General features: G+C 41.5%; 3 protein-coding genes across 3 annotated transcripts; 2 read left to right on the forward strand and 1 right to left on the reverse strand.

Annotated features, from left to right (window-relative positions):
• Nucleotides 1–1,640: 1,640 nt before the first annotated feature.
• Nucleotides 1,641–3,866, forward strand: LOC139077283 (histone H3.1). Its single transcript, XM_070584246.1, has one exon. It carries the CDS (start codon nt 3,133–3,135, stop codon nt 3,541–3,543), a length of 411 nt encoding a protein of 136 aa, XP_070440347.1. The 5' UTR covers nt 1,641–3,132; the 3' UTR covers nt 3,544–3,866.
• On the forward strand, nt 1,754–3,302 carry LOC103556151 (histone H2A type 1-E). Its single transcript, XM_008528109.2, has one exon. The coding sequence runs from the start codon at nt 1,754–1,756 to the stop codon at nt 2,144–2,146; it is 393 nt and encodes a 130-aa protein (XP_008526331.1). The 3' UTR covers nt 2,147–3,302.
• A 6,581-nt stretch (nt 3,867–10,447) lies between the features above and the next one.
• On the reverse strand, nt 10,448–12,238 carry H1-2 (H1.2 linker histone, cluster member). Its single transcript, XM_008541162.2, has one exon. It carries the CDS (start codon nt 12,151–12,153, stop codon nt 11,512–11,514), a length of 642 nt encoding a protein of 213 aa, XP_008539384.2. The 5' UTR covers nt 12,154–12,238; the 3' UTR covers nt 10,448–11,511.
• Nucleotides 12,239–23,664: the final 11,426 nt, after the last annotated feature.

Genomic DNA, 23,664 nt, shown 5'->3' on the forward strand with positions numbered 1-23,664 from the left:
GGATCCTCAACTTCCTCATGAATTCTCACGGCCCTTCTAATTCACAGTGATTACTCTTCTCTATGTGCTCTTACATTATTTATTGCTTAAAACCTTCACTTTCTGATATAGAATATACTCTACTATTTAATCTTCAGGCATACAAGCCTTCCCTTTTCAAATTAGAGGACAGTCCTTGAAGCAGCATCTGAGATATCTTTTTACATCTCCATCTTTGGTCTTGCAACATTTCAAAGACACTGAGCCAGTGGTTATTGATGTTTATTGTTGTTGATGATGACGACGATGATAAAAAATAAAAAGAAGGTTAAATATTCTTAACGGAAAAAGTCACAGGAGCCAGAAGATGCAACAGAAGGGAAAAAAAAAGACACAAAAGCAGCACACCTTTACCCTCCTACCAGGTTTCCTGGATCCAAAGATGGTTTTCTGACAGAGTTGGCTTAGGAGTAAATTTTCTCATTCAGGCTCTTGTTCCTTTTACCATCTTGTTTGGGATTCAGCAGACCTTTAGGCTTGAGCCTTCAGAAATTTCTGAAGTAATTATCCACCTCCATCCAGGCCTCATTCACTTCGAGCTCATGGACCACAAAAGGAAAAAGAGTAAGATTTCTCTTGGCAATCTCTCTTGACTTTACGTTCCTTGATGTGAGAGCTTAGACCACGTAAAGCCTACAGTAATATTAATATAGTGTTTTATAATACATACAGTAATCTCATTGTGCGCATTCCTGTGCTATGGGGCGTTTGTTCCCTCATTTCCTAAAAGAGCTCCGAGACTCCTTGCCCTTGTGTGCTCTAACAAGAGGACAGCAAGGGATAACAAGCACTAGCATATGGAGGATGATGGAGGAGTTTTCTGAAATAACTAGAATCCGTGTGTTGTAGCCAACTGAGAAAAGAGGGAGGGTAAGAGGGTTGTGAAAGGCACTATAGAATGATGACACAGACTTTTCCAGCCAGGAGACTGGTCTTGGTCCCATTAACACTGTTACCTTGGGTAAGGTGAAAAAACTTAACAAAACAAAAACCAAGCTGGGTCTTTCAGTTTTGGGATCTCTAAAATGAGAACAGTACTCACTCTACAGACCTTCAAGGTAATCCCAGAAAGCCTCAAAGCCTCATATGCAGGATATGAATGAAATGGAAGACTTGCTGGCCTCGGTCATCCAGGTGGATCCAGGTGGATCATCCAGTTCTTGCCTTCAGTTTTCAGCGTTCAGATAATTTAAGAAGACTTGGGTTACCACAAAGAATTGTTTCTTTCTCCCTCTTCTCTGCTGTGAGATTTAAAAGGGATAAAGCAACGCCTGGCAGAGACATACCTCTTAAATGTTACGTATTTAGAAATCGCTCTGCGTTTATTCCTTTCCAAAATCATGAGACAGTGCAGGAAAAGGACCAGTAGCCAAAAGTGAGAACAATGAGCACAAATCCATCTTGCTTCTGATTGCCTTTAGGAATAGTATTTTCAGTAAACCAAATCGATTCAGGTATGAAAGTATTAAATTAATATTAAAGTAAAGGCTCATCGGACTAGATTAGATTGGAGCAAACAAAAACCTCACTCTAGACGGAAGGATTATATGCAAATGAGGAATGCTGGTTGTGATTTCCCATTGGTTACTTTATAATAGCCAATGGGAGAAGTTCACGCAGCCTACCTCCAGTTAGTATAAATAGTTCTCTTACGGGTGCTTGTGTTTCTTGTGTTCGCCTTTTTTCTTGAAGGTGTTTGCTTTTCAGGGTAGTTATGTCTGGGCGTGGGAAACAAGGTGGAAAGGCTCGTGCTAAGGCTAAGACCCGCTCTTCTCGGGCCGGGCTGCAGTTCCCCGTGGGCCGAGTGCACCGCTTGCTCCGCAAGGGCAACTACGCCGAGCGGGTCGGGGCCGGCGCGCCGGTGTACCTGGCGGCGGTGCTGGAGTACCTAACGGCCGAGATCCTGGAGCTGGCGGGCAACGCGGCCCGCGACAACAAGAAGACGCGCATCATCCCGCGCCACCTACAGCTGGCCATCCGCAACGACGAAGAGCTCAACAAGCTTCTGGGGCGCGTGACTATCGCGCAGGGCGGAGTCTTGCCCAATATCCAGGCTGTGCTGCTGCCCAAGAAGACTGAGAGTCACCACAAAGCCAAGGGCAAGTAAAGTCTTGGCTTTTAGAAACTTAACTACAAAGGCTCTTTTCAGAGCCACCCACTGTTTTCAGTGAGAGAGCTGTCATACTTTATGATGTCCACGGAAATAATTGTGTTTTTAAGGCGAAATGTCAACTAGTAAGTTACACGAGGAATATTTGGCCCCCATAAAAATTCAGAAAAGTAGCTGTTAGGGAGGAAAGCCATATCGTGAGTCTACGGTAAATGCGGCTATGGCACTGACCGGGTTAAGTGTGTAAGTGACTCAGCGTCTAGTCATGCAGAAGGGGCACCGCCAGCCTTGGTTCACAAGTCATAAAGCTTCACATTTTAGCGAATGAGGAAAGGATAATAGTGAAAGGCCCTGGATTCTTAAAAGTTAAATTCAACGTTTTATGCTGAAGATGTGAAGAAACACCCACATCCTCTCCATCCCGATTCAACGTTTTCTAAATGCGTTACACATTTGCTGAAGCGATTGAGGGCAAGTCAACAGATCCTTTTCACTTCGCTCTTGTAAGTCAAGAGCATTTTCCTAATTGTTCACAATATTCGTGCCACACCCAAGAAAATAACTGGATATCATTTTAGATGCAGCCGATATATAAATTTTCCTAAACCCCTCCAAAATGATGGTTACTTAAAAAAAATCCATAGGCGGTTTCTGCGTTGCTTTGTGTGATTACTTTGCTTTATATTTTAAGACCTCAGAAGCTTACAGGGCAAGATGTTTTTCCACAGTGGATTTAGAAGCGAAAGGGTAAATAAAATGACGTCAGTGTAGCTACGGTGAAGGGCAGGGCTTCGGATCCATTGACCAACCTGAAAGCAGCTCTTAATCCGGGCAGCCAGGCACGAAGCTGGACCAATCCGGGGAGGGCGCGGGGACTTTTGAATGTTCTTGGGCCCAATAGTTGCTGACCTGGCTGTATAAAAGAAGGATGGCTCCGTGCTTTACACTGGCGTCTGAAAGGACAGTCTTTGTGAGCTTTCGTGATGGCTCGTACTAAGCAGACAGCTCGCAAGTCCACCGGCGGCAAGGCGCCGCGCAAGCAGCTGGCCACCAAGGCGGCTCGCAAGAGCGCGCCGGCCACGGGCGGCGTGAAGAAGCCCCACCGCTACCGGCCCGGCACGGTGGCCCTGCGCGAGATCCGCCGCTACCAGAAGTCCACCGAGCTGCTGATCCGTAAGCTGCCCTTCCAGCGCCTGGTGCGCGAGATCGCGCAGGACTTCAAGACCGACCTGCGCTTCCAGAGCTCGGCCGTGATGGCGCTGCAGGAGGCGTGCGAGGCCTACCTGGTGGGGCTCTTTGAGGACACCAACCTGTGCGCCATCCACGCCAAGCGCGTCACCATCATGCCCAAGGACATCCAGCTCGCGCGCCGCATCCGTGGGGAAAGAGCATAAAGCAAGTTTTTCTCTCTGACTGAAAAGGCTCTTTTCAGAGCCACCCACAATTTCACTTAAAAGCAGTTGTAATTTGTAGATTTCAATCGCTGAGAGAAAAAACGTTACACGTTGAAACGTATGTTTAATAGTATGCCTTCTAAAAGTTAGTTGGCTGCTTTCTAAATTTAAGTGAGATCACTTATGTGGCACTAGATCTAGGTACTCGACAGCTACGTGTGTCCTGCCTAGTGGTTTGCAGAATGCAGTTCTAGTCCCTTCTGACATTAACACAAAATTTAACCTGTGCGGGAAATAAAAGCCAAAAAAAGCTTTTAATTGTATTTTGTATTATCCAGTTTTCTCTAAAGTAGTTGTAATCTTAGACCTTTAATTTTCAGACATATTTATATTGACCCTCTCGTTTTTTCCCTATTTAATAATTTGAGTTTTGTCAGGTTAAAGACAACAGCGTTTGGGTCTATTTATATAGAGTTCCCTGACCACGTCTTGCCACTCCTACTTTTAATCCATCTAGCATAACAAGCAAATATGTCTAACAGCAGTGTCAGTGTACACAAAATGCCCAGTAGGCCACAAAATAGTCACTTCTGGCTCCAGAATACAGTTATTGGTCAATCAGAAATGGGGTGGTAGCTCAGGTGGTAGAAGCTGACTTTAGTACTCACCAGTAGAGGTCCATTAAATAAGTTTATGGAACAAGAAAGATAGGATTTGCCTATCATTCTCCAAAGTTCCTTTGCCTAGACATCTTAAATCAATGGGCTTTGAGATTCTGAAGGGTAGCACCTATAGAGCTTCTCTTACTCATGCCCTCCCTTTTTTTTTTTTTTTTTTTGAGGAAGATTAGCCCTGAGCTAAGTGCTGCCAATCTTCCTCTTTTTGCTGAGGAAGATTGTCCCAGAGCTAACATCCATGCCCATCTTCCTCTATTTTATGTATGGGAAGCCTACCACAGCATGGCTTTTGCCAAGCCGCGCTATGTCCGTACCCGGGATCCGAACCGGCGGACCCGGGGTCGCCGAAGTGGAATGTGCGAACTTAACCGCTGCGCCACCAGGCGGGTCCCCTCATGCCCCTTTTAACAAAAATAAAAACGTTGACCTAAGTGTTAATTTTCCAAATATAAAAGTATAATGTAACTGACGGGGTAGATCACGTTTTTCTGAGGCCTAAAGTGTATACAGGTTGGTGTCTCAAAACCTGCAATACAAAATTACAAGTACAAAACTAGACAGTGAAATTAATTTATAACGGGAATACAAATCAACAAATTCTAATATTACAAAAACAGACAAAACCATAGCCATCACAAAATTCAAAAAATAGCACATTTTATTATCTTTTTAATACAACACTGTAATCTCTTGCTTTCCTATAGTTTTGACTGCATATTCTGATTCCATTTTCAAAAACAATTATTTTGTAATATCTTCTATATAGACAGTGGGAAAAGAATTTAGATTTCCTCTCGGGTGCTCACAATTTTTTTTATTCTCTTGATAACTTAAACGTTTCAACTTTGAAACATTGGTAATGTCAAGTAACTTTTTAGGACTGTTTTCAAATTTGGGAAATCCTCTGTTTTCAAATTTGGGAAATGAAGCCTCTTTCATATGTGAATTGAAAAATTTGGAAGAATTCTTCATGGACTAGCTTCTGGCTCTATACATGTCAAATGTTGATTCTTCTCTACTGTGCACTCACTTCCAGTGCTGTGTGCTCTGAATGAGTGGGTGTCATCATACGACATCTAGTCCTGCATCTTCTTGCCAGAAATCCAGGTGAGTTTGTCAAGAGCAGTAGGAATGTTCTTGAAGCCATTCTTACACCTGATTGGCTATTAACAACTGAACTATATATGAGCACATCTGCAAATCACATTATATGTCTCATTAACCCCAAACTAAATATATATTCAAGTAAATTTTCTCTTCCCAAATCCCAAATACACTCATCAGCATCCCAACATAATCAGACAAAAGGTGAACTGTAATGGAAGGGAAGATCCAGTGGAAATAAACAATGCTTTTAACCAGCTGTGATTAAAGTATCTTAACACTGTAGATTTTAAAAACATGACACCAAGTGAACACACTCTCAGGGGCCCCTCCCGTGGCCATGGAAGTGCACGGCCTGACACCCCAGTTTCATTAGTTTCAAGGTAAATCTGCCTTGGAACTGACTATGCTTTTCTAAATTATACATGGCCTTCCCCTGCCCTCCTACCACTCTATTCTAACACACTTCAGCAGAGCGCCCTAGGAGCTGAGAATCATTAGTCTTGGATGGCTTTCAGGCCTCTGAGATAGAGTACTGTTTTGCGTGATGCTTTGGATGATGGTACCATTCTTACAGAGAGAGATACCAGGAGGAGAAAACTTAATAGGGAGGATATAAAGTCAACTCTGAGCAATCTGAACACTTTCCATGTAAAGGTAAGTTCACTGGGACAACTGTGCAGGATGTTATAGATCCATTCTGTACTGAATACCATCTTCCTTTGGAGAGGGCCCCAGGGAAGGAACAAACAATAAAACCATGGATTCATCAGGAGTCAGTCCAATACTAACACTGATAGTTTGCCATGGGTCAAGTGCCACATGAGCTAATTGGCCTGAATTATTGTATATAATTCTTACTACGACAAGGAAAGGCAAGTTCTCTCACTATCCCCATTTTACAGAGGAGGAAACTTAGGCTAAGAGATTTTAGTGACTTGGCCAAATTCATACTACTAATAACTATTGTTGCCAGGCAGTCTCACACCAAATCCACACTCTCTCTATATTTTGATCAATAAGATGGCTCAAAAATGGATGCAAGATCTAGTTTCCTATTCTAGGATAACTCTGTCTTGGAGATTGGGTCACCTCAGGGTGAACGGGGAGGAGCTGCAGTGGCCTGGCCCGGGCTCAGTTCTGTTATCAGAGTCCTCTGGTCAGAGGCCTGGTATGAGACGAAGCGGGTAGGATGACCAGAAGAAACATCAGGTCTTAGGAATGCTCTATTTGCTTCAGGGCCAAGTCAGAATAATTAGTTCCTTGGAAACATCTGGATTCTGCTCCAGAGCAAGTGTTCACGTCTATCTTCCCCACAATATTTAACTATAGAGCTGTATTGTCCAAGATGGTAGCCACCAGCTAGTAAGCATTTGAAACGTGGCTAGTCCAAATTGAGATGGGTTTAAGTGTAAAATACACACCAGATTTCAAAGAATTAGTATGAAAAATAGAACAAAAAGTCTCCTTAATATTTTTATATTAGATTATTGTCGAAATAATATTTTTATTATAGTGGGTTAAAATATTATGAAACTAGGTTTTGTTTCTTTCTTTTAAATGTGGCTACCAGACAAGTTTAAATTACCTATGTGGTGTTTATTATATTTCTGAGGAACTGCATGAGTAGATAGAAGATAATTATACTGACTCACTGATCAGAAACTAAGTAGCTGTGTCCTTATCACCTTATCATCCCCAAGCCTCAGTAATAATGGCACCTACCTTGAAGTGCTATGACAGGAATGTGTTTGAAAATAAATGAAGAGTGCTCAGCAACAGCGCTTGGCATGTTGTAAACGCTTGCTGTCAACATTATTGTTACCACTGTGCCCTAAATCCCTCTTCTTTTCTGAAATCCTCTAATGACGTAATCCTGTCTTGTACTGGACGTGCTCATCTCTGGCATGGATTTCAGCCACAAAATTACCTTCTACATTTCCCTCAGGCATAGAAGAAATGATACCTAGAGCTTTGCCTAGGGGAAGTAATAGAATATTCAATCTTTCCGCCATGAGAGCACTGTGTACATGTGTACAGAAAAGAAAGTTTGAAATAATGAGTTGTAAGTAGCCTTTGATTTCTGTGTTACACTTTTATCAGACATGGACAGTTCATGAATTTTCATTGTTGAATTATCAGTCAGCAGTTTAGTTTCTGCAGTATGTGTTGCCATCTTTGCCTAATCAGCTATGTTTGGGCAAATAATGGAATATATTATTGCCATTGTCAGTCTTACTTTAAATAAATGAAATATTAAAAATTATAATATTAATGTCAAAATAAAATATGGGTTTCATAAACTAAATAAAATCAAGACAAGGACCTTTTTCTTAAAGTGGTCAATTTTTAGATTCAAATGAATGTTTATTAGACCTAAGCCAGTCAATCATGTGAACAATTGTGAGGAAATGGAACAAAATGAAAGAAGAGGGACAAAACTGAGAAAACATATTGTTGAAGACTGTACCTAAATGTTAGGTAAAAGTAGACATTTTTATAGTAACTTTTAGCTCTCTGTGAATGAAATATTCATCCTTTCTAGAGAAGGGTGATGATATTTGTTTTTGAGGAAAAGTAAAAGACATCCTTGATCTATGCAAATATGTTTGCAGGAGATATTCAATGTTAGGTTCAACTGTAAGTATGTAAACCCAATAAGTTGACCCGCCAAAGGCCATTCACAAGAAATTTGAAGGAAAGTTAGAGAATCAACTCCCTTTGCTTGTGCTGATTCCTCCCATGTCTAATTCTTAGAGTTGATGTGAAAATCAAGCAAATAGGTAGACTTGTAAATATTGAAGGAAAAAAGGAATATAGATGTGCATGGTGCTATTACTGTAAGCCCTAACTGGGATTGTATTTGGAGTGTCTTAATTAGGTTTCCTGGCTGCTGCAATTTGACCCAACCTGAGCTAAGTGAGGTGGTGCCAGTGGCAGTTCAGATGACTCAAAGAACTAGGAACTCAGGAGTTGTCAGAAACCCAAACATTGCAGATCTGTTCACCTCATCTCTGTTTTTCTCTGCACTTTGGCTCCATTCTGCTCATTTTTATCCACCAGATCTCTTGATTTCTCCTACATAGTGTCTAACATTGGGGCTCCCAGCCCCTGTCATCAGGTAACCTCAGTTTCTATAACTCAATTCCAGTTTTTGAACAGAAAATTTTTGATTAGTTCAAATTGGTCCAATGGCCTCTGGACCAATCAACCATCTTTTAAGGTCAGGCTCTCTTCCTCGCCCAAATTTTAGTCCACAGAGGACAGTATACAATAAGACATACTGGCATTCAAGCTTTAAACCTAAGATAAGGTTAGAGAAGACCAGGATATCTCAGAATAGAGAGCATTCTAGAGTTTCTTTGTCCATATTGTGGCCATGAGCCACACGTAGTTAACTGAGCTCTTGAAATGGGCTACTCTGATGTGAGATGTGCTGTATGAGTAAGATGCAGACATTCCAAAGACAGCATGAGAAACAAAAAAGAATGTAAAATATCTCATAAATATTTTTACATTGATTTTATGCTGAATAATAATATTTTGGATATATTGGGTTAAATAAATTATGTATATATTTTTTTGAGGAAGATTAGACCTGAGCTAACTGCTTGCCAATCCTCCACTTTTTGCTGAGGAAGACTGGTCCTGAGCTAACATCCATGCCCGTCTTCCTCTACTTATACGTGGGACGCCTACCACAGCATGGCTTTTGCCAAGTGGTGCCATGTCCGCACCCTGGATCTGAACCGGTGAACCCTGGGCCGCCAAGAAGTGGAACGTGTGAACTTAATTGCTGCCCCACCGGGCCGGCCCCAATATATTGAGTTAAATAAATTATATTATTAAAATTTATTTCACCCGTTTCTTTTTTCCTTATTTATTGTGGCTATGGACAGAACTGTTCTAGAGATGGTTAATTCCCTCTTGCATAGATCCCTTCAATAACCAAGCATGTTTAATGTGCACTTTATGGAATGCTGGCCCCCAAAGAATTTAAAATTTCATAGGTTGCTATTTCCAACAGCAACAAAGAAGATAAAATATCTGGGAATAAAAGTGATAAATGCGAAGCTGTATTTGGAGAAAATTTAAAACATTTTCCACAGGTACAAAATATTTGAGCAAATGGAAAAACGTAAAATGTTCTCAAATAGGAAAACTCTTCTCAGATTAATTTATAAATTTAGCACAATCCCAGTAAAACTAACAATAGGATGTTGAGGTTTTTTCATGTGTAATCGAAAGGTGAAGGGGGAGAATCTTAAAGTACATGTGGAAAAACAAAATGATCAAACAAGCAATAGAATAACCAGGGAAAAGAAGGATAATCTTCTGAAAAAGAAGGGTAATGAGAAGGAATTAGCTCTATCAGCTGTTAAAGTCATCTTATAACATCTCAGTTTATTAAACATTTCAGTCGTTATTTGAGTGACCTACCGTGACCTACTGTAGCTCAGTATTTTCCTTAGCATTGAAGATAGCGCCGTGAGCAATACTTAAAGCAATGTGATCCCACCTTAGGAATGGCCAGAAAGAGCAAAGGAACAAACTAGAAAACAAAGAATTAGTCCACTTATGCATGGAATTTAGCCTCTGATAAGCGTGGCATCTCAAATAGGGGTTGGGTGGAGAGGAGAGGCAGAAATGGAAGAGTTTATAAACGGTCGTGGGGGAAAAAAATTATCCATATATTAAGCATTACACCAAAATCAGACGGCTCCATTATTATAAATGTAAAATTAACGACACAAAATTACTGGAAGAAACCACGGGAGAATTGTCTTTCTTTCTTCTGGGTTGTGTTGCACTCTCAAAGAAGGGAAGGAGTTTCTATTCATGATCATAAAGAAAATGAAGATTAAAATATCTCAATTCAGTTGGGAGGGGAGGAGCAGGGCGGGACAGGGCGGGATAAACTCCGTGGTTACTACTACTAATACGGGAATTAACTCAGGGTAGATTCCTCATTGTGGCAATGGGCGAAAAACAGCGCTGCAGGTCTCCAGAAGCCCGTCCCTGTAAGTTGTCTCCAGAAAACGTGTCCATCAAAATAAAAACAGGATGCTGGACTTTATCCAGGAGAAACGCCGTGAATATGAAAGAATCCACAGATGATACTGTTAATGAAAACTACAGCCCTTTATTGGAGACATCACCCCCACCCACATACACATTTCCAATAGTTTCCCAATACTTTTTTTTCTCCTTCGCGTAGAAACATTTGAACTGCGCAAAAATGTGTTTAAAGCATCTTCGATTTTTAAATGAAGTCTATCTAAAATGAGGATCGGTGACCGGCCTGCCAGGACAAAATGGCCGACAAAAAGTTATTTTTGATGCTTCCAAATCCATCCATCACACCTTTGTCGAAAGTTACACGAAACGAGGAACAGAAACATCCCTGGTCCAGCCATGCCCTGGGTGGGAGGGTCGTTGCGGCCGCTGTAGTTGTTTTTCAAACGCGTTCCCTTGTTGCCACGGCAAACTGGAGATTAACAGAAGAATGCGGGGCAAAGGCGCCTGCACCCATCCTCCTCCAAGGGATAGGTGCTACCAACGCCCCCAGGAGACCCTATCTTGACTTTCGAAAACACGGAAAGTGTCTCAAATGCCAGATACATTTTCATATTCGGCGAAAAGAGCAAACTCAACCCAACAGAAGCAAAACAAACAGAACAAACAGCAGGCCGACCACTATCCAATTAAATGCAGTATTAAAATCATGGGCTGAAGGGGAAGGCCAACCCGAGAGTAGGGCGGGACTTTTGAATAACTTTTCAGCCCAATCCGGATACTCCGGAAGACGAAGTAACTGGCTAGTGTCATTTGTCGTTTTTGCTGTTGAAAGGCGTGAGGCGGGGCTGGTAATCTGAAATACACCAGCTGCCCGCGGACGTCTCCAAACAGCTGACCAGGACGCTGACCAAGAGCACCGAAGGGCAAAGGACAAGCCAGAAGAGTGGGTCCCGGCCAAACACCCTTACAGCAACCACCCTTCCGAACTCCTCACCCGTCTCCAACTCCTAACCCGTCTCCAACTCCTAACCACTCCCGCGCAAGCTTACTTTAGGAGAGTTTAAAGGGAACAAAAAAACAAGTAGGGAAAGAATGTTCAGCTCTTTTTTTTGAGACCTGTGGTGGCTCTGAAAAGAGCCTTTTGGGGTTGTAGAAGCAGACGTTCGACCTACTTCTTCTTGGGTGCAGCCTTCTTGGACTTGGCAACCTTAGGCTTGGCAGCCTTGGGCTTCACAGCCTTAGGTGCGCTCTTGGCGGCCTTCTTGGGCTTGGCAGTCTTGGCTTTCTTTGGACTCTTAGCCACTTTCTTGGTCACAGCAGCTGCCGCCGGCTTCTTCGCCTTCTTCGGGGTCTTCTTAGCGCTCTTCTTCGGGGTGGCCGCTCCCGTGGCCTTCTTGGGCTTCTTAGCCGCTCCCGCAGGCTTCTTAGGCTTGGCCGCGCCCGTCTTTTTAGCTTTGGGCTTAGCTTCGCCGCTCGCCGCCTTCTTGTTGAGCTTGAAAGAGCCCGAGGCGCCGGTGCCCTTGGTCTGCACCAGGGTACCCTTGCTCACCAGGCTCTTAAGTCCCAACTTGATGCGACTGTTGTTTTTCTCCACGTCGTAGCCAGCAGCCGCCAACGCCTTCTTGAGCGCAGCGAGAGACACGCCGCTGCGTTCCTTGGACGCGGCGACAGCTTTGGTGATGAGCTCGGACACCGGAGGCCCGGACGCCTTGCGGCGCGCCCCCGCAGGCTTCTTGGTTGCCTTCTTCTTCACCGGGGCCTTCTCCGCAGGAGGGGCGGCGGCAGGAGCGGCGGGAGCAGTCTCTGACATGCTGAACACCTAAGGTTCGGGTACCAGTGACAAAGCACCGATGGAGCTGCGCCTGGGCCCGGCCGCCGTATATATAGAGCGCAGGCGCGCGCTGATTGGTGCTCCGGTCGCCCGCCTGGCTGGCAGGCTCTGAACCTCCGCGGTGCGCCTAAGTTGTGTTTGTTCCACTGCACAAAAGGGGCAAAATATTAAAATGCCCCTCACTAAATCACCCAGGCTTGGTCGGGAAAGGATCCGAGAAGCCTCAGGCTTCGTGCCCTCCATTTATTTTTTCTGCAACCCCAAAGACAACGCGTCCAGGCGTCCCCAACTCCCCCAACTCCGAGGGAAGTCCAGGGCAGTCGGAGACCACTTTCTGTTTTTCTTCTAAATTACCTGTTCGCTCCTTTGCCCCTGAAAGTTCTTTTTCTCACGGGTGGTTAGGCACATCCTTCCCTTCTTTTCGGGACAAAAACGAAATGGTTTCCACCTACATTTTCACGATAATTCTGTTTCTTCGCAAGGGAAGTAACACAGGTCCTGTGTGAATTCTGCGTACAGACCCACAGGAACTGTGGACTGGGACAAGGATTCCCGGGCCAGTCCAAAGCAGTTAGGGCGGGATGGGAGAGGGTTCCGAAGCCTTGGGGGGGTCCTGGAGGATGGGGGGGTTAGAGACTTAAATCTTTGATTTGAAAACACTGAAACTCTTTGACAAATCCCTCTTTTCATAGATGGGGGCGGGGCACTCTTTTCACTTCTCCAAAGGCGAGAAATTGGGCTGTTTTTAAAAAGCTCTCAGGTTCCCTTCTGAGTTGTGCAAGGCAGGGGGTCTGGGATAATAAGAATAGGGATAATAAGGGAGGAAGGAAGACCCCCTAAGCCTGCAAAGGACCCCCAATAGACTTGGCAGCCAGAGACATTGAGATGACCTGTTTTCAAAGAAAACACGTATTTATTTATTTATTTACTTTTGTAGGCTGCGATAAAGAGATGCATTTCAGCACATGAAAATTCTAGGTTGCTTCCAGTAACGACATCTAAACCATATCATGATATAGAAGGCCACTCTCTAACTGGGAGCTCAAAGATATAGACAGAAATAAAGCAGCTGACTTTAATAAGATACACTTTTGCCTTATAAGATGAATTATAGATTTGAAATAGAAAAACTTATATGGCAAAATTTTAAACAGAAGTAGAGGAAAAGTACTAGAACATATAAACTATTATACCACTTTTTGTTGATGTGCTCACTGTTAGCCCCTCTGAATTGGCCGTATGCATTCTATTCTAAAGTTTGCGTTACTGTAAGGCTTGCTACTTCATGTTACATCCTTTGCTTCCAAGCATTGCTTTTTTTTTTTTTTGAGAGAAAAGGCTAAGTAAAATTTCTGCTTATATATTTAATATAATTATACATTTGTATTTAGGGACAAAAGAATTATTACAAGTTGCCATGAATTTCCATTCAAATATACATCTACATAAAAATATGTATTAAAGATGCCAGCCTTAGATTGTAACAGTCAAAAGGGGTTATGCAAAATAAGTTCAGTGATGAATGAAAAATGAGGCATCTTTTTTAGACTAAGGATTGCCCCATGGTTTCATTGAATAACATTCGCTCAACATTTGTAAACTGTGTCTACTACTGATCACGTCCTCGGGGAATTAACAGCCTAATAAGATTAGTGATAGATGAATTAGCAGCCACAGAAAACTGCTGTAAACTTGCCATCTGTCAGTGTGAACTGGCTACAGGAATTGTCAGAAAGTATTGAAAGTGTGTGAAAAACTAAAGCACCTTCATCATACTAGTATATTTTGGTAAAAAAATAAAACAAGAACTTGCCACTTTGTTCTGATTCTATGTATGATGAGCCCGCTCCTGATCTGAAACCCAGTTAAGAGTGTGTAACCACGAGGAAAATAGCTGTGTGGAGTCTTGAGTACTAGGTCACTGGACCTCCCTTCACAAGAAATTGGTGTCCTGATTTATAAATCAGCAACATGTAAATTTGATTACTGTGATTCGGTTCTCTAATGGGATCACTCAGGTTGACTCAATCAAATCGCATCTCTCTACAAGCAAATCTAAAGTCCAGATCTCAAATCATTAAGACACCAGTCCCCTAGCCTTGTTCCCAACCTCCTGGCCACATGGTGGAGGCCAGAAGGCAGAGAAACAAGTAACCCTTCTCCAGATCTCTGTGACTTGTGTTGAGAAAAGTTATCCAAAACTTAAAAGCAAGGCGAAAATATTTCTTCATGTCTTTCCAAGCTGTATTAGAAAATTGTCTACGTCCACTTGTGAGTCATCTGATACTCTAGGACCGTACTGTGCAATAAAATAGAATGTGAGCCGTGTACGATATTTTAAGTTTTCTAGTAGTCACATTGAAAAAAGTAAAAAGAAACAGGTGAATTTAATTTTAATAATATTTTTAACTCAATATATCCAAACAATTATCACTTTAACATGGAATCAATATTTTAAAAAAATAAGGTAGTTTATATTCTTTTTTTCAAACGGTAAGCCTTCAAAGTTTGGTATGTATTTTACACTTGCAGAACGTTTCAGTTCAGACTGGCCCCATTCCAGGTGCTCAGTGATGACATGTGTCCAATAGCTATCACACTGGACAGCATGGCTATTGCAAAGGTCACTTTGACTTAATACTTATATTTGATTAGGCCCAGAGTATGTAAAGTTAGACTTTCACTTGTAGAAGATTGATACATTAATAAGGATTTTGTCCAGTAGAGATGCAAATGAATTCTTTCCAGTAGAAAAGATAATCCTAAAAGTTATGGTTGTATTGGCTAATAGGACATCAATCAATTTTGCATCTGATTTACAGCCTTCCAGCATTCTTTCTTTCACTGACTTTCCATTCTCCTGTATCCTGCTTTGACCTAACTTTGTTATCATGCTTGCTCCCTCCTTAATGACTTAAATCTTCCTTGACCCATGCATCAGCTCACTGTGTACAGTACTTGTATGAAAGTCATGTTTTTTTGCGGGGTTTTTTTTAGTTGAGGAATATTAGCCATGAACTAACATCGGTGCCAATCTTCCTCTATTTGTTTTTATGTGTGGGATGCCTCTATAGCATGGCTGATGAGTGGCGTAGGTCCACACCCAGGATCTGAACCAGGAAACCCCAGGCTGCCAGAGCAGAGAGGGCAGAACTTTAACTGCTCGGCCACGGGGCCAGCCCCAAGAGTCACGTTTTTAAATTTTGGGGAAAATTTTACTGACACTGTTTAGTCATTTTGTCTTAAGGGCTCTGAATCAGAATCTTTAGAAACCATTCTAAAAATTGGAAGATAGAAAACTTTTTGACCATCAACTATAAAGAGACCTCAGATCCAGTAGATGTCCCTTAGATTCTCAGGCTTTGAAATAAGATTGAATAAGCCCGTGAGCAACAAAAGGCCGGTTAAAATTAGGTCCAAGGGAAAATTTAGATTATCAGTGTGGTCTTCCCACTTAAAATTGATGGCCTCAAAATAGCCATCAATTAAATTGAGGAAAGTGGCTGGCTCAGGGGCTGGCATAGTGGTTAAGTTCACACACTCTGCTTTGGTGGCTTGGGTTTGCAGGTCTGGATCCGGGTGTGGACCTACACACTGCTCATCAAGCCATGCTGTGACAGGCATCCCACATACAAAATAGAGGAAGATAGACACAGATGTTAGCTCAGGGCCAGTCTTCTGCAGCAAAAAAAAAATTGAGGACAGCTAAATATTGCAATGCAATAAATTGTGTATTCTTCTATTTACACATATCCTGAATATTACGGTTGGCTGTTTCTGTTTCATGTTCTTCAGGTCTGGAAAGCTGGTGGGCAAAGTTAAATATGCAGACCAGAATCTCAAGTCCAAGTGGAGCTGGAGAGAGAGAGACTGGAACAGCAAGACACACTCAAAGGAGAGTGAGAGGAGTTATTGGGACGGGTGTATGGATCAGGGGCTGACAGTTGATTTTTCTTTCACTTCCTCCTTCTACCATGCCAGAATAGGGTTCTGTTTGCTTTTGGAGGTAGTTAACCTAATATTAATAAACCTTGTTGCAGGCCCTAACGGGGAGTGATTAAAACTTTCCTTTTCCTGACTCACCAGGGGACGAGGCTAATAATAGCAGCCACTCCACTGGAGTGCCTGCTCAAATAGAATAAGTGCTGGGGCTTTGGTCCACTAGGAGACTGACAATATAGGGCAGCCTGAGAAAACATATGCAGGATAGAATTTCAAGAGATTAGCAGCGTAAATGAGATTGCAGGCCCTCCAGTCTGTTTTCTTGCTTCAGCTTCACAAACCATTTTTACAAATAACCCAGAGCAACTTTTCTGTTCTTTTTTCAATCTTTGCAGGTAAATGGCCAGCAATTAGGCAATTAGATTTGAGACAGAATATTTCCGCCACTAGCCTATGGGCATCTCAAGAGCTGAGACCAAAGTTTCTGTATCTTTATTCCCTGACACACCCTCAAAATACATTGCAGAAACCAACAGAGAATAGTAGTAAAGCGCATAGTAAGGAGCTTAATAAATACATAGAGAGTATTACAAAAGGAACAGTACATTGCAAAACATATTTACTTCACATTCTGGGGTTGCTTTTAGAACCATGTAAGTGACTCAGGAAACTAGATCCTTAATAGCCACCTTATCCTTCAAGCTTGTTTTCAAATGACTTTAAACTATTTCAAAAGTCAAACCTACCCCCAAAAGGATTTATCAATAGTGAGAATATATATACATTTTTGCAGCTTCCTAGTCTAGGCCTCTAACGAAGGCAGTTGTAAAGCACAAGATGTAAATATGGATTAGCCAATAGCCTTACTCAGAATAAGTATATAGCCTTACACGATGACTATTTTGGAGGAAACGTGGGCATACAAGTCTCAATAGATTTATTAGACATATATTGCTTTTTCATTCCTAGTCCATCACTATGCCATGCATGAGCTTCTCACACCTACTGAGTACTTGTTAGGCAAAAGATACCAGATGAGATAAAAACAAAGATCAGCCAAGCAAAGTGTCTCCTCTCAAAGAATGATACCTGGTGGGACTGACACAGACAAGCACAATTATCATACAGTGTGATAAATCTGATAGGACAGGCATAAACCAGTGAGAGAACAAAGAATAAAAATTAAAAATATTGGCCCAGCCTCTATGGCCTAGTGGTTAAGTTCAGTGTGCTCCACTTCAGCGACTCGGGTTTGGTTCCTCGTTGCAGACCTATGCCACTTGTCTGTCAGTGGCCATGCTGTGGCAGAGGCTCACATACAAAAAGAGGAAGACTAGCAGTGGATGTTACCTCAGGGCAAATCTTCCTCAGCAAAGAAGAAGAAGAAGAAGAAGAAGTTAATATGCTGGTTCAACCTTTGCCTTTAAGTATTCATCAATTCAGTTAGGAAAATAAAACATCAGAGAACAGTGGTTCTCAAATGTTTAGATTTCAGGACTCCTTTACATTTCTAAAAACTACTAGGGCCCTCAAAAATTTTCGTTAATGTAGATTACATACATATAGGTATTTACTACTTTGGAAGTTAAAACAGTATTACATTTAATAATTTATATTTAATTTTATATTATTTATTAAATATTGTAAAATTATATTGCTTTATAATTACATATAATTAACATATAGCATATAATTTACTTATATTATATACCTTAGATTTGTATATAAAATCTTTAGTATATAATATTATCTAACATCACGTATTATATATATATAAATGATGGAAGGAGAACTCAAAAAAGTTCCTCATTCCCTAGCCCATTCAAAAGCCTGACAGCCCCAGGCTAATCTGACACCTGTCCAGCTGGCTGCAGGTAGAGAAGGCAGCTGAGCTGAGAGTGCAGAAGAAGGGGAAGACAGCTGCCTGGGAGCGAGCACACTTGTTCTCAGTACCAGTTCCTCCATTCACAAGCTGGCTGACCTTGCCGAGTTCTCAGCCTTTCCCAGCTTTCATTTCCTCCTCTGTAACTTAGGGCTAACATCTCTCCCCAGGAATATAGTGAGAATTCAATTAGATAACGTACATATAGTTCCTGGGATTGGGCTGAGCACACAATAGTCTCTTCTTGGAGGTTTATTCCCATGAGATCCTTGCACTATGGGGTCCTCCTGTTTTGGGGTAACCCTGAGAAAGCTGGTATTCTCCTTGATTTGGAGGAGTGGGCGAGAGTAGACCAGGTCCAACAAGCTGGCTCACCCTTTCCAATTATGTGCACTTTCCCTGGCAGGCTCTGAAAGGTCATGGGACCTACATATTATACCAAGGAAGACTTCAAGAAGAGATTCTAGCAAGAGATGAAACTGAACCATCATAGAACAGAGATGTGTGTGTGTGTGTGGTATGCATGAGCATGTGTGTGCATGCATGCAATTGTGTGTGTGTGTGTGTGTGTGTTGGGGAGTGATAAGTGAGCACATAACTCAAGACCATCACTGTCCCTCAGAATCTACCCCCCATTGCTGTTCTTGGAGCTCACTCCTTACCCAAAACTCAATGGGAGAAGATTATGATGACACTCACACAGTTACCCAGTCCTGCCTCCTGCATCCCAGGTGTGTACATACTTTCAATGGCAGGCAGGTGTGGCTGTCAGGAAGAGCTGTGTGTTGCCAATATGTAAAAGGGACTAAGGTTCTCCATCACCCTGCAGTTTGTACTACTGACTCACTTAAACTTGCCTAAATTAAACAAAACTTCTGATTGGGACCAAATTCTCATTCTGTTAGCTTACTTAAGGATTTGCAGCAATGTTTCCATAACTATGTAGATTTCTTATACTTTTCATGGTTAGTAGCACTTATGCTTTCCTCTTACTTTTATAAAATAATCCAGGAACAATACAGAGATGGCATAGTATATTTACCAAAAGGAGGCTCAGAAGCTGGAATTCCTGGGTTCAAATTCAGTTTTGCCATTGGACAAGTTAATTAACTTCTCTGTGCCTCAGATTTCTCATCCATAAAGTAGCAATACTAGGACCTATCTCATAAGTTATGAGAATTGTTGAGTTAATATTGATATAGTTCTTAGAGCAGTACCTGCTACATTGTAAGTAAAAAATTTTATAGATACAATAAAAATTATTTTTAAAATTATAAATATAGTCTTATAACTACAACATGGCACAATTCTACCACTGTTGGTTTAAGAGTGTCAATAATGCTAATGAAGATAACAGTTAACTGAACACTTCCCGTGCACCAGGCACTATATGCACTGTTTTCATTCCGCCTTCACCACCATCCTATAACTACCATTACAGTCATTATCACTTCACCAATAAGGCAATGGAAATTGAGAACTCAGATTTCTCCTAGGACAGTCCTGCAGATTGATTACAATTCATGTAACCTCCCCCCTACACACACACACACGTTAAAATACTAATTGAACCAAAGTCAAAGAAGATAATACTTTTATTTTTTATCTATAAAGTGCATAAAATTAAAATACACGCCACCTATTAATTGCTTACTAATCTGGTTAGTGACTTTTAGGTAGAAAGCGTTTTCACCCCTGCAAATACGTTCTCAAAGGTATTTCAATACATCCTGCTGTTTGTTCTGATGAACACTAGATGACGCTCTGAACCAACCGACGCTTATTTCAGAGGCTGGTATGTTGCAATATCTCCAGGCCTTTGTGCAATTATTAACCTCTAGTTGCACACCTAACAGTTTTCCCTCTGTTTTGGTGGACAGAAATTATTATCCCCATTTGACAGATGATGATCCTGAGACCATGGGGAAGCCCTGACACTGTAGTAAGTCCACACGCAGGCAAGAACACGGCAGGAACAAATGACGTGGCTTGGAGTCTTGTCTAAGTGGTCTAGAAAATCATGCTGGATAATTCACTCATTCCACAAAGAATTAATCAGCGCCTTCGATAAGCCCAGCACAGTGCTGGGTTCAGGGAATAAGAAACTAAATAAGGCAGGCTCGACCCTCATGGTTGGGGGGGGGGGGGGGGGGGGGTGGGATTGTAGAATGGGGACCTAGGAAAAGGTAGGGAACAGTGGCTATGAGAAAGAGGTCGGAGTAGACATGAAAGGAGGAAACGGTTGATTTTTACTTGTGGATTCAGGTTAGACAGAGTCTTCCAAGGGCAACTTTTAAAATACTAAATTACTTTTTTTTAATTTTTAAAGTAAAACGACCAAGTAGGAACGAACATGACAGAAGAAAACACCATTGTGCAAAGACAGTAACACTGGAACTAGCTCTTGCCTAATAGGGAAGAAAAGTATGAAATTCCTGGTTAAGGTATATTAATTATGATGATAATATTAGTAATAATAAACTTAGTAAACGCTATGTGCTGATAAGGATAAAATGATTTAAGGCACTTGTGACTTTGCAATGTGTCTAAGATCAACTCAGCACCTTGACTGTAACACACACACACCCAAAAGTAGATTTGCTGAAGTGTAGGTTGCATTAAAGTCCAACAGAAGAGACCCCTCCACCATTGTCTTCTCATCTGTGAAACACTAAACATAAATAAATTAATCAGTTAATTAAGTTAAAACGCTCAATTGCTAAGTAGTAATTTGAAAGAGTTTTAGGTAAAGAATTAAATATTAAGACTATTTTTTTAACCTTTAAATTTTCCAAAGCTGGTTGAATTGCTGAAGGATAACAATTTAAGAAATAGATTTGCTTTGGCCTCAACACTTCCCTGCTCAGCCAAGGGCACTTATAATGTAGGATGCTGTTTGTGCCAAAAGGCACTAGATGACGCTCCAAATTAAAACTGTCTTTGGTGGGACAGCTGACGCTCCTGGCTTCCTGGCTAAGTCATCAATTAACTTTGGGTTGACATTGTATTACTTGGTAGATTTCAAAACTCATTCATATACAGTCTTTTGATGAACAGAAATGATTATTACCCACAATTGATGACAACAGTATTGAGAAGCTGTAAGACTGGAATAAGGGCCCAGAGCAGTCAAATACAGGGGGGCTGGCTACCAGGACTTTTGGAGTCTGTACTCTTCATAAAGAAAATTAAATTGTCAAATAGACAAGAAACTCATGTGGGTTGATCCATTCACTCCCCCAAACAATTAGTAAGCAGGAGACATATAGATAACTACCCTCGTAGTGCCTACAGTTGGAACAAAGGGGGTAAGACATGGAAAGAGAATGGGCAGGAATGTTTTATATCTGTCCATACAGTGTAGAACAGAGACCAAAGGAAGAAATGGACAATTTTACCAAATAAGAGGAGTAGAAATAGTCTCATGGAGAAGGCACTTCAATTGTGTCTTAAATGTGAGCAGCTAATTAAGCCTAAGAACCCCAGAGACCTGGAGGGACTGCGTATGTTTCAACTTTTTTATTATTATTATTTTAATAGTGAGATAACCACAGTATAGACAATCTGTAATAGGACTCTGACCAGTCACCTGGCAGGGATCAATATCGTCAGATAATGTCATTGATAATATTACCATTATATTGGAATATGTAATAAACTTGCTTTAGCCTTGATTATATTCCAGGCATTGTGCTGAGGCCTTCATTTATCAGATTTTTTTCCATTTAATTCTAAATATCATTTTATGAAATAGCTGTTATTATCACCTCTTTACAAATGAGAAAATGGAGACTTAGAGAGTTTGAAGTAGCTTTACAATATAATTTGGCCTTACAGACTAATTGTAATTCGTGTGCCTTTAAAGCACACGTATATACTCACCAGAAATTAGAGTCTACAAAAACTCAGGTTGTGCTAAAGTGAACAAGAATAGACTCTCTTGCTTTTCTCACCGGTGATGAAAAAATATATGGACAGTTTTCAATGGAAAATATTAAATATCAAAGACATTTTTTCCCTTAAAGTTTCTAAGGCTGTTGAAAGAGCTGAAGAATAACACTTAACAAAAGTAGCTGTTGCATTGGCCTCAAACTCTTCCCAGCTGAACCAGACCTTTACATGATGGTATGTCATTAGTTCTGATGGCACTCCAAACCAACATGTGTTGCATACAGTTTATCCTAATCTCTCTGGTCTGTAATCATTACCTTCTAGTGATGTCTATATCTGTTAACAGTTGTAAGGGGTCAATCATATAAAGCATCATTTGGTGGTGAGAAATGATTACCCCCATTTAATGGATGAGCAGATTGAGGTTCAGAGAAGCTGGAGTAAGCCCACAGTACAGGAAAAGGCCAGGAACAAGCAACCAGGTCTTTGGACTTATAGCTAGATAGCATTTGCACTAAAAAATGGAATTGTCAAGAGGACCAGAAACTCAGGGACCTTTACACCTTCACCTATAACTCCAATGGGTTACTGATACAATAGAAACCCAGGGTGTTGCTATTTGGATATTTAATGTATTAGGGCATATCTCCTCAACCTGACTGTAAACTCCTTGATGGATAGCAAGATATTTTTGGAAATGAAATGAGATAATGTGCCCATAAGATTTAGCATGGTTCCTAGCAAATAGAGTTTACTCGTACTACTATTACATCTCATTACTTTTAATTTAAAGGAAGCCACTTACAGTTAAACATGCTGACTGAACACATGTCAGTCTCTGTTCCTTCTCCAAACCCCACCCAATGACAGTAAAGGATTTTACAAAGAAGGCGTAAACCCTCAAAGATGAAGGGAATGGGAGAAAAGACAACAGCCCCTGAGAGATGTAAATCGAATTTTGGAAGCTCTAGAGCAGATAGATGAAGGCTAAATGCCTTGTCAGACCAGAGAAAGCTGTATCCAAACCCGCAGGAGGAAAAACCAATAAGAAGCAGATAAATTCCCTGCCTAGAACCCAGAAAGATTTAGGTCTTTGAGACACCAGGTATCTCTGATGTCTGGGTTATGGGCAGTACTGAAAACAGGCAGATTTGTTAGAAATCTGTGAAAGTAGCATTTTGATGCTTAGAGTACCTCCCACATTAACAGCCGGGCAACTACTGGAGTCCAACTCAGCAGAAGACTGAGGGGGGTTCTTTGGTGATGCTGAGTCAGAGGGACCCTGGGGATTGAGAGGCCTCAGGCATAGCTGCAGGTGAGGATGTAGTGCAAAACTGAAAATAAGACTTTAAAAGAAAGTCTGCATACTTCATATTAAATTCTCCTAGCCCCTCCCCCATTTGACTCCTAGAACACTAACACCCAGGCTTATCTCTCCCATTATTTCTTCTTTCAACAAATTTTTATTGAGTATCTACCATGTATAATGCACTGAGCCAGGTACCGTAAATGGATTAGTTTTCTAGAGCTGTTTTAACAAAGAACTACAAACTGAGTGGCTTAACCAACAGAAATGTGTTGTCTCACAGTTCTGAAGGCTTAGGAGTCTGAAATCAAGGAGTTGGCAGGGCTAGTTCTTTCTGAGGGCTGCAAGAGAAGGCTTTGTTCCAGGCCTTTCTTCTCGTAGCCTCAGGCACCCCATGACGTAAATGGCTGTCTTCTCCCTGTATCTCTTCACATCCTCCTCCCTCTATGTGGGTCAGTATCCGTCCAAA

Source organism: Equus przewalskii, chromosome 19 (assembly GCF_037783145.1).
Source record: "Equus przewalskii isolate Varuska chromosome 19, EquPr2, whole genome shotgun sequence".
NCBI lineage: Eukaryota > Metazoa > Chordata > Mammalia > Perissodactyla > Equidae > Equus > Equus przewalskii.

Coding starts and splice junctions, on each gene's coding strand:
- H1-2 (XM_008541162.2), bottom strand. CDS start 12,153: ATGTCAGAGACTGCTCCCGCCGCTCCTGCCGCCGCCCCTCCTGCGGAG.
- LOC103556151 (XM_008528109.2), top strand. CDS start 1,754: ATGTCTGGGCGTGGGAAACAAGGTGGAAAGGCTCGTGCTAAGGCTAAG.
- LOC139077283 (XM_070584246.1), top strand. CDS start 3,133: ATGGCTCGTACTAAGCAGACAGCTCGCAAGTCCACCGGCGGCAAGGCG.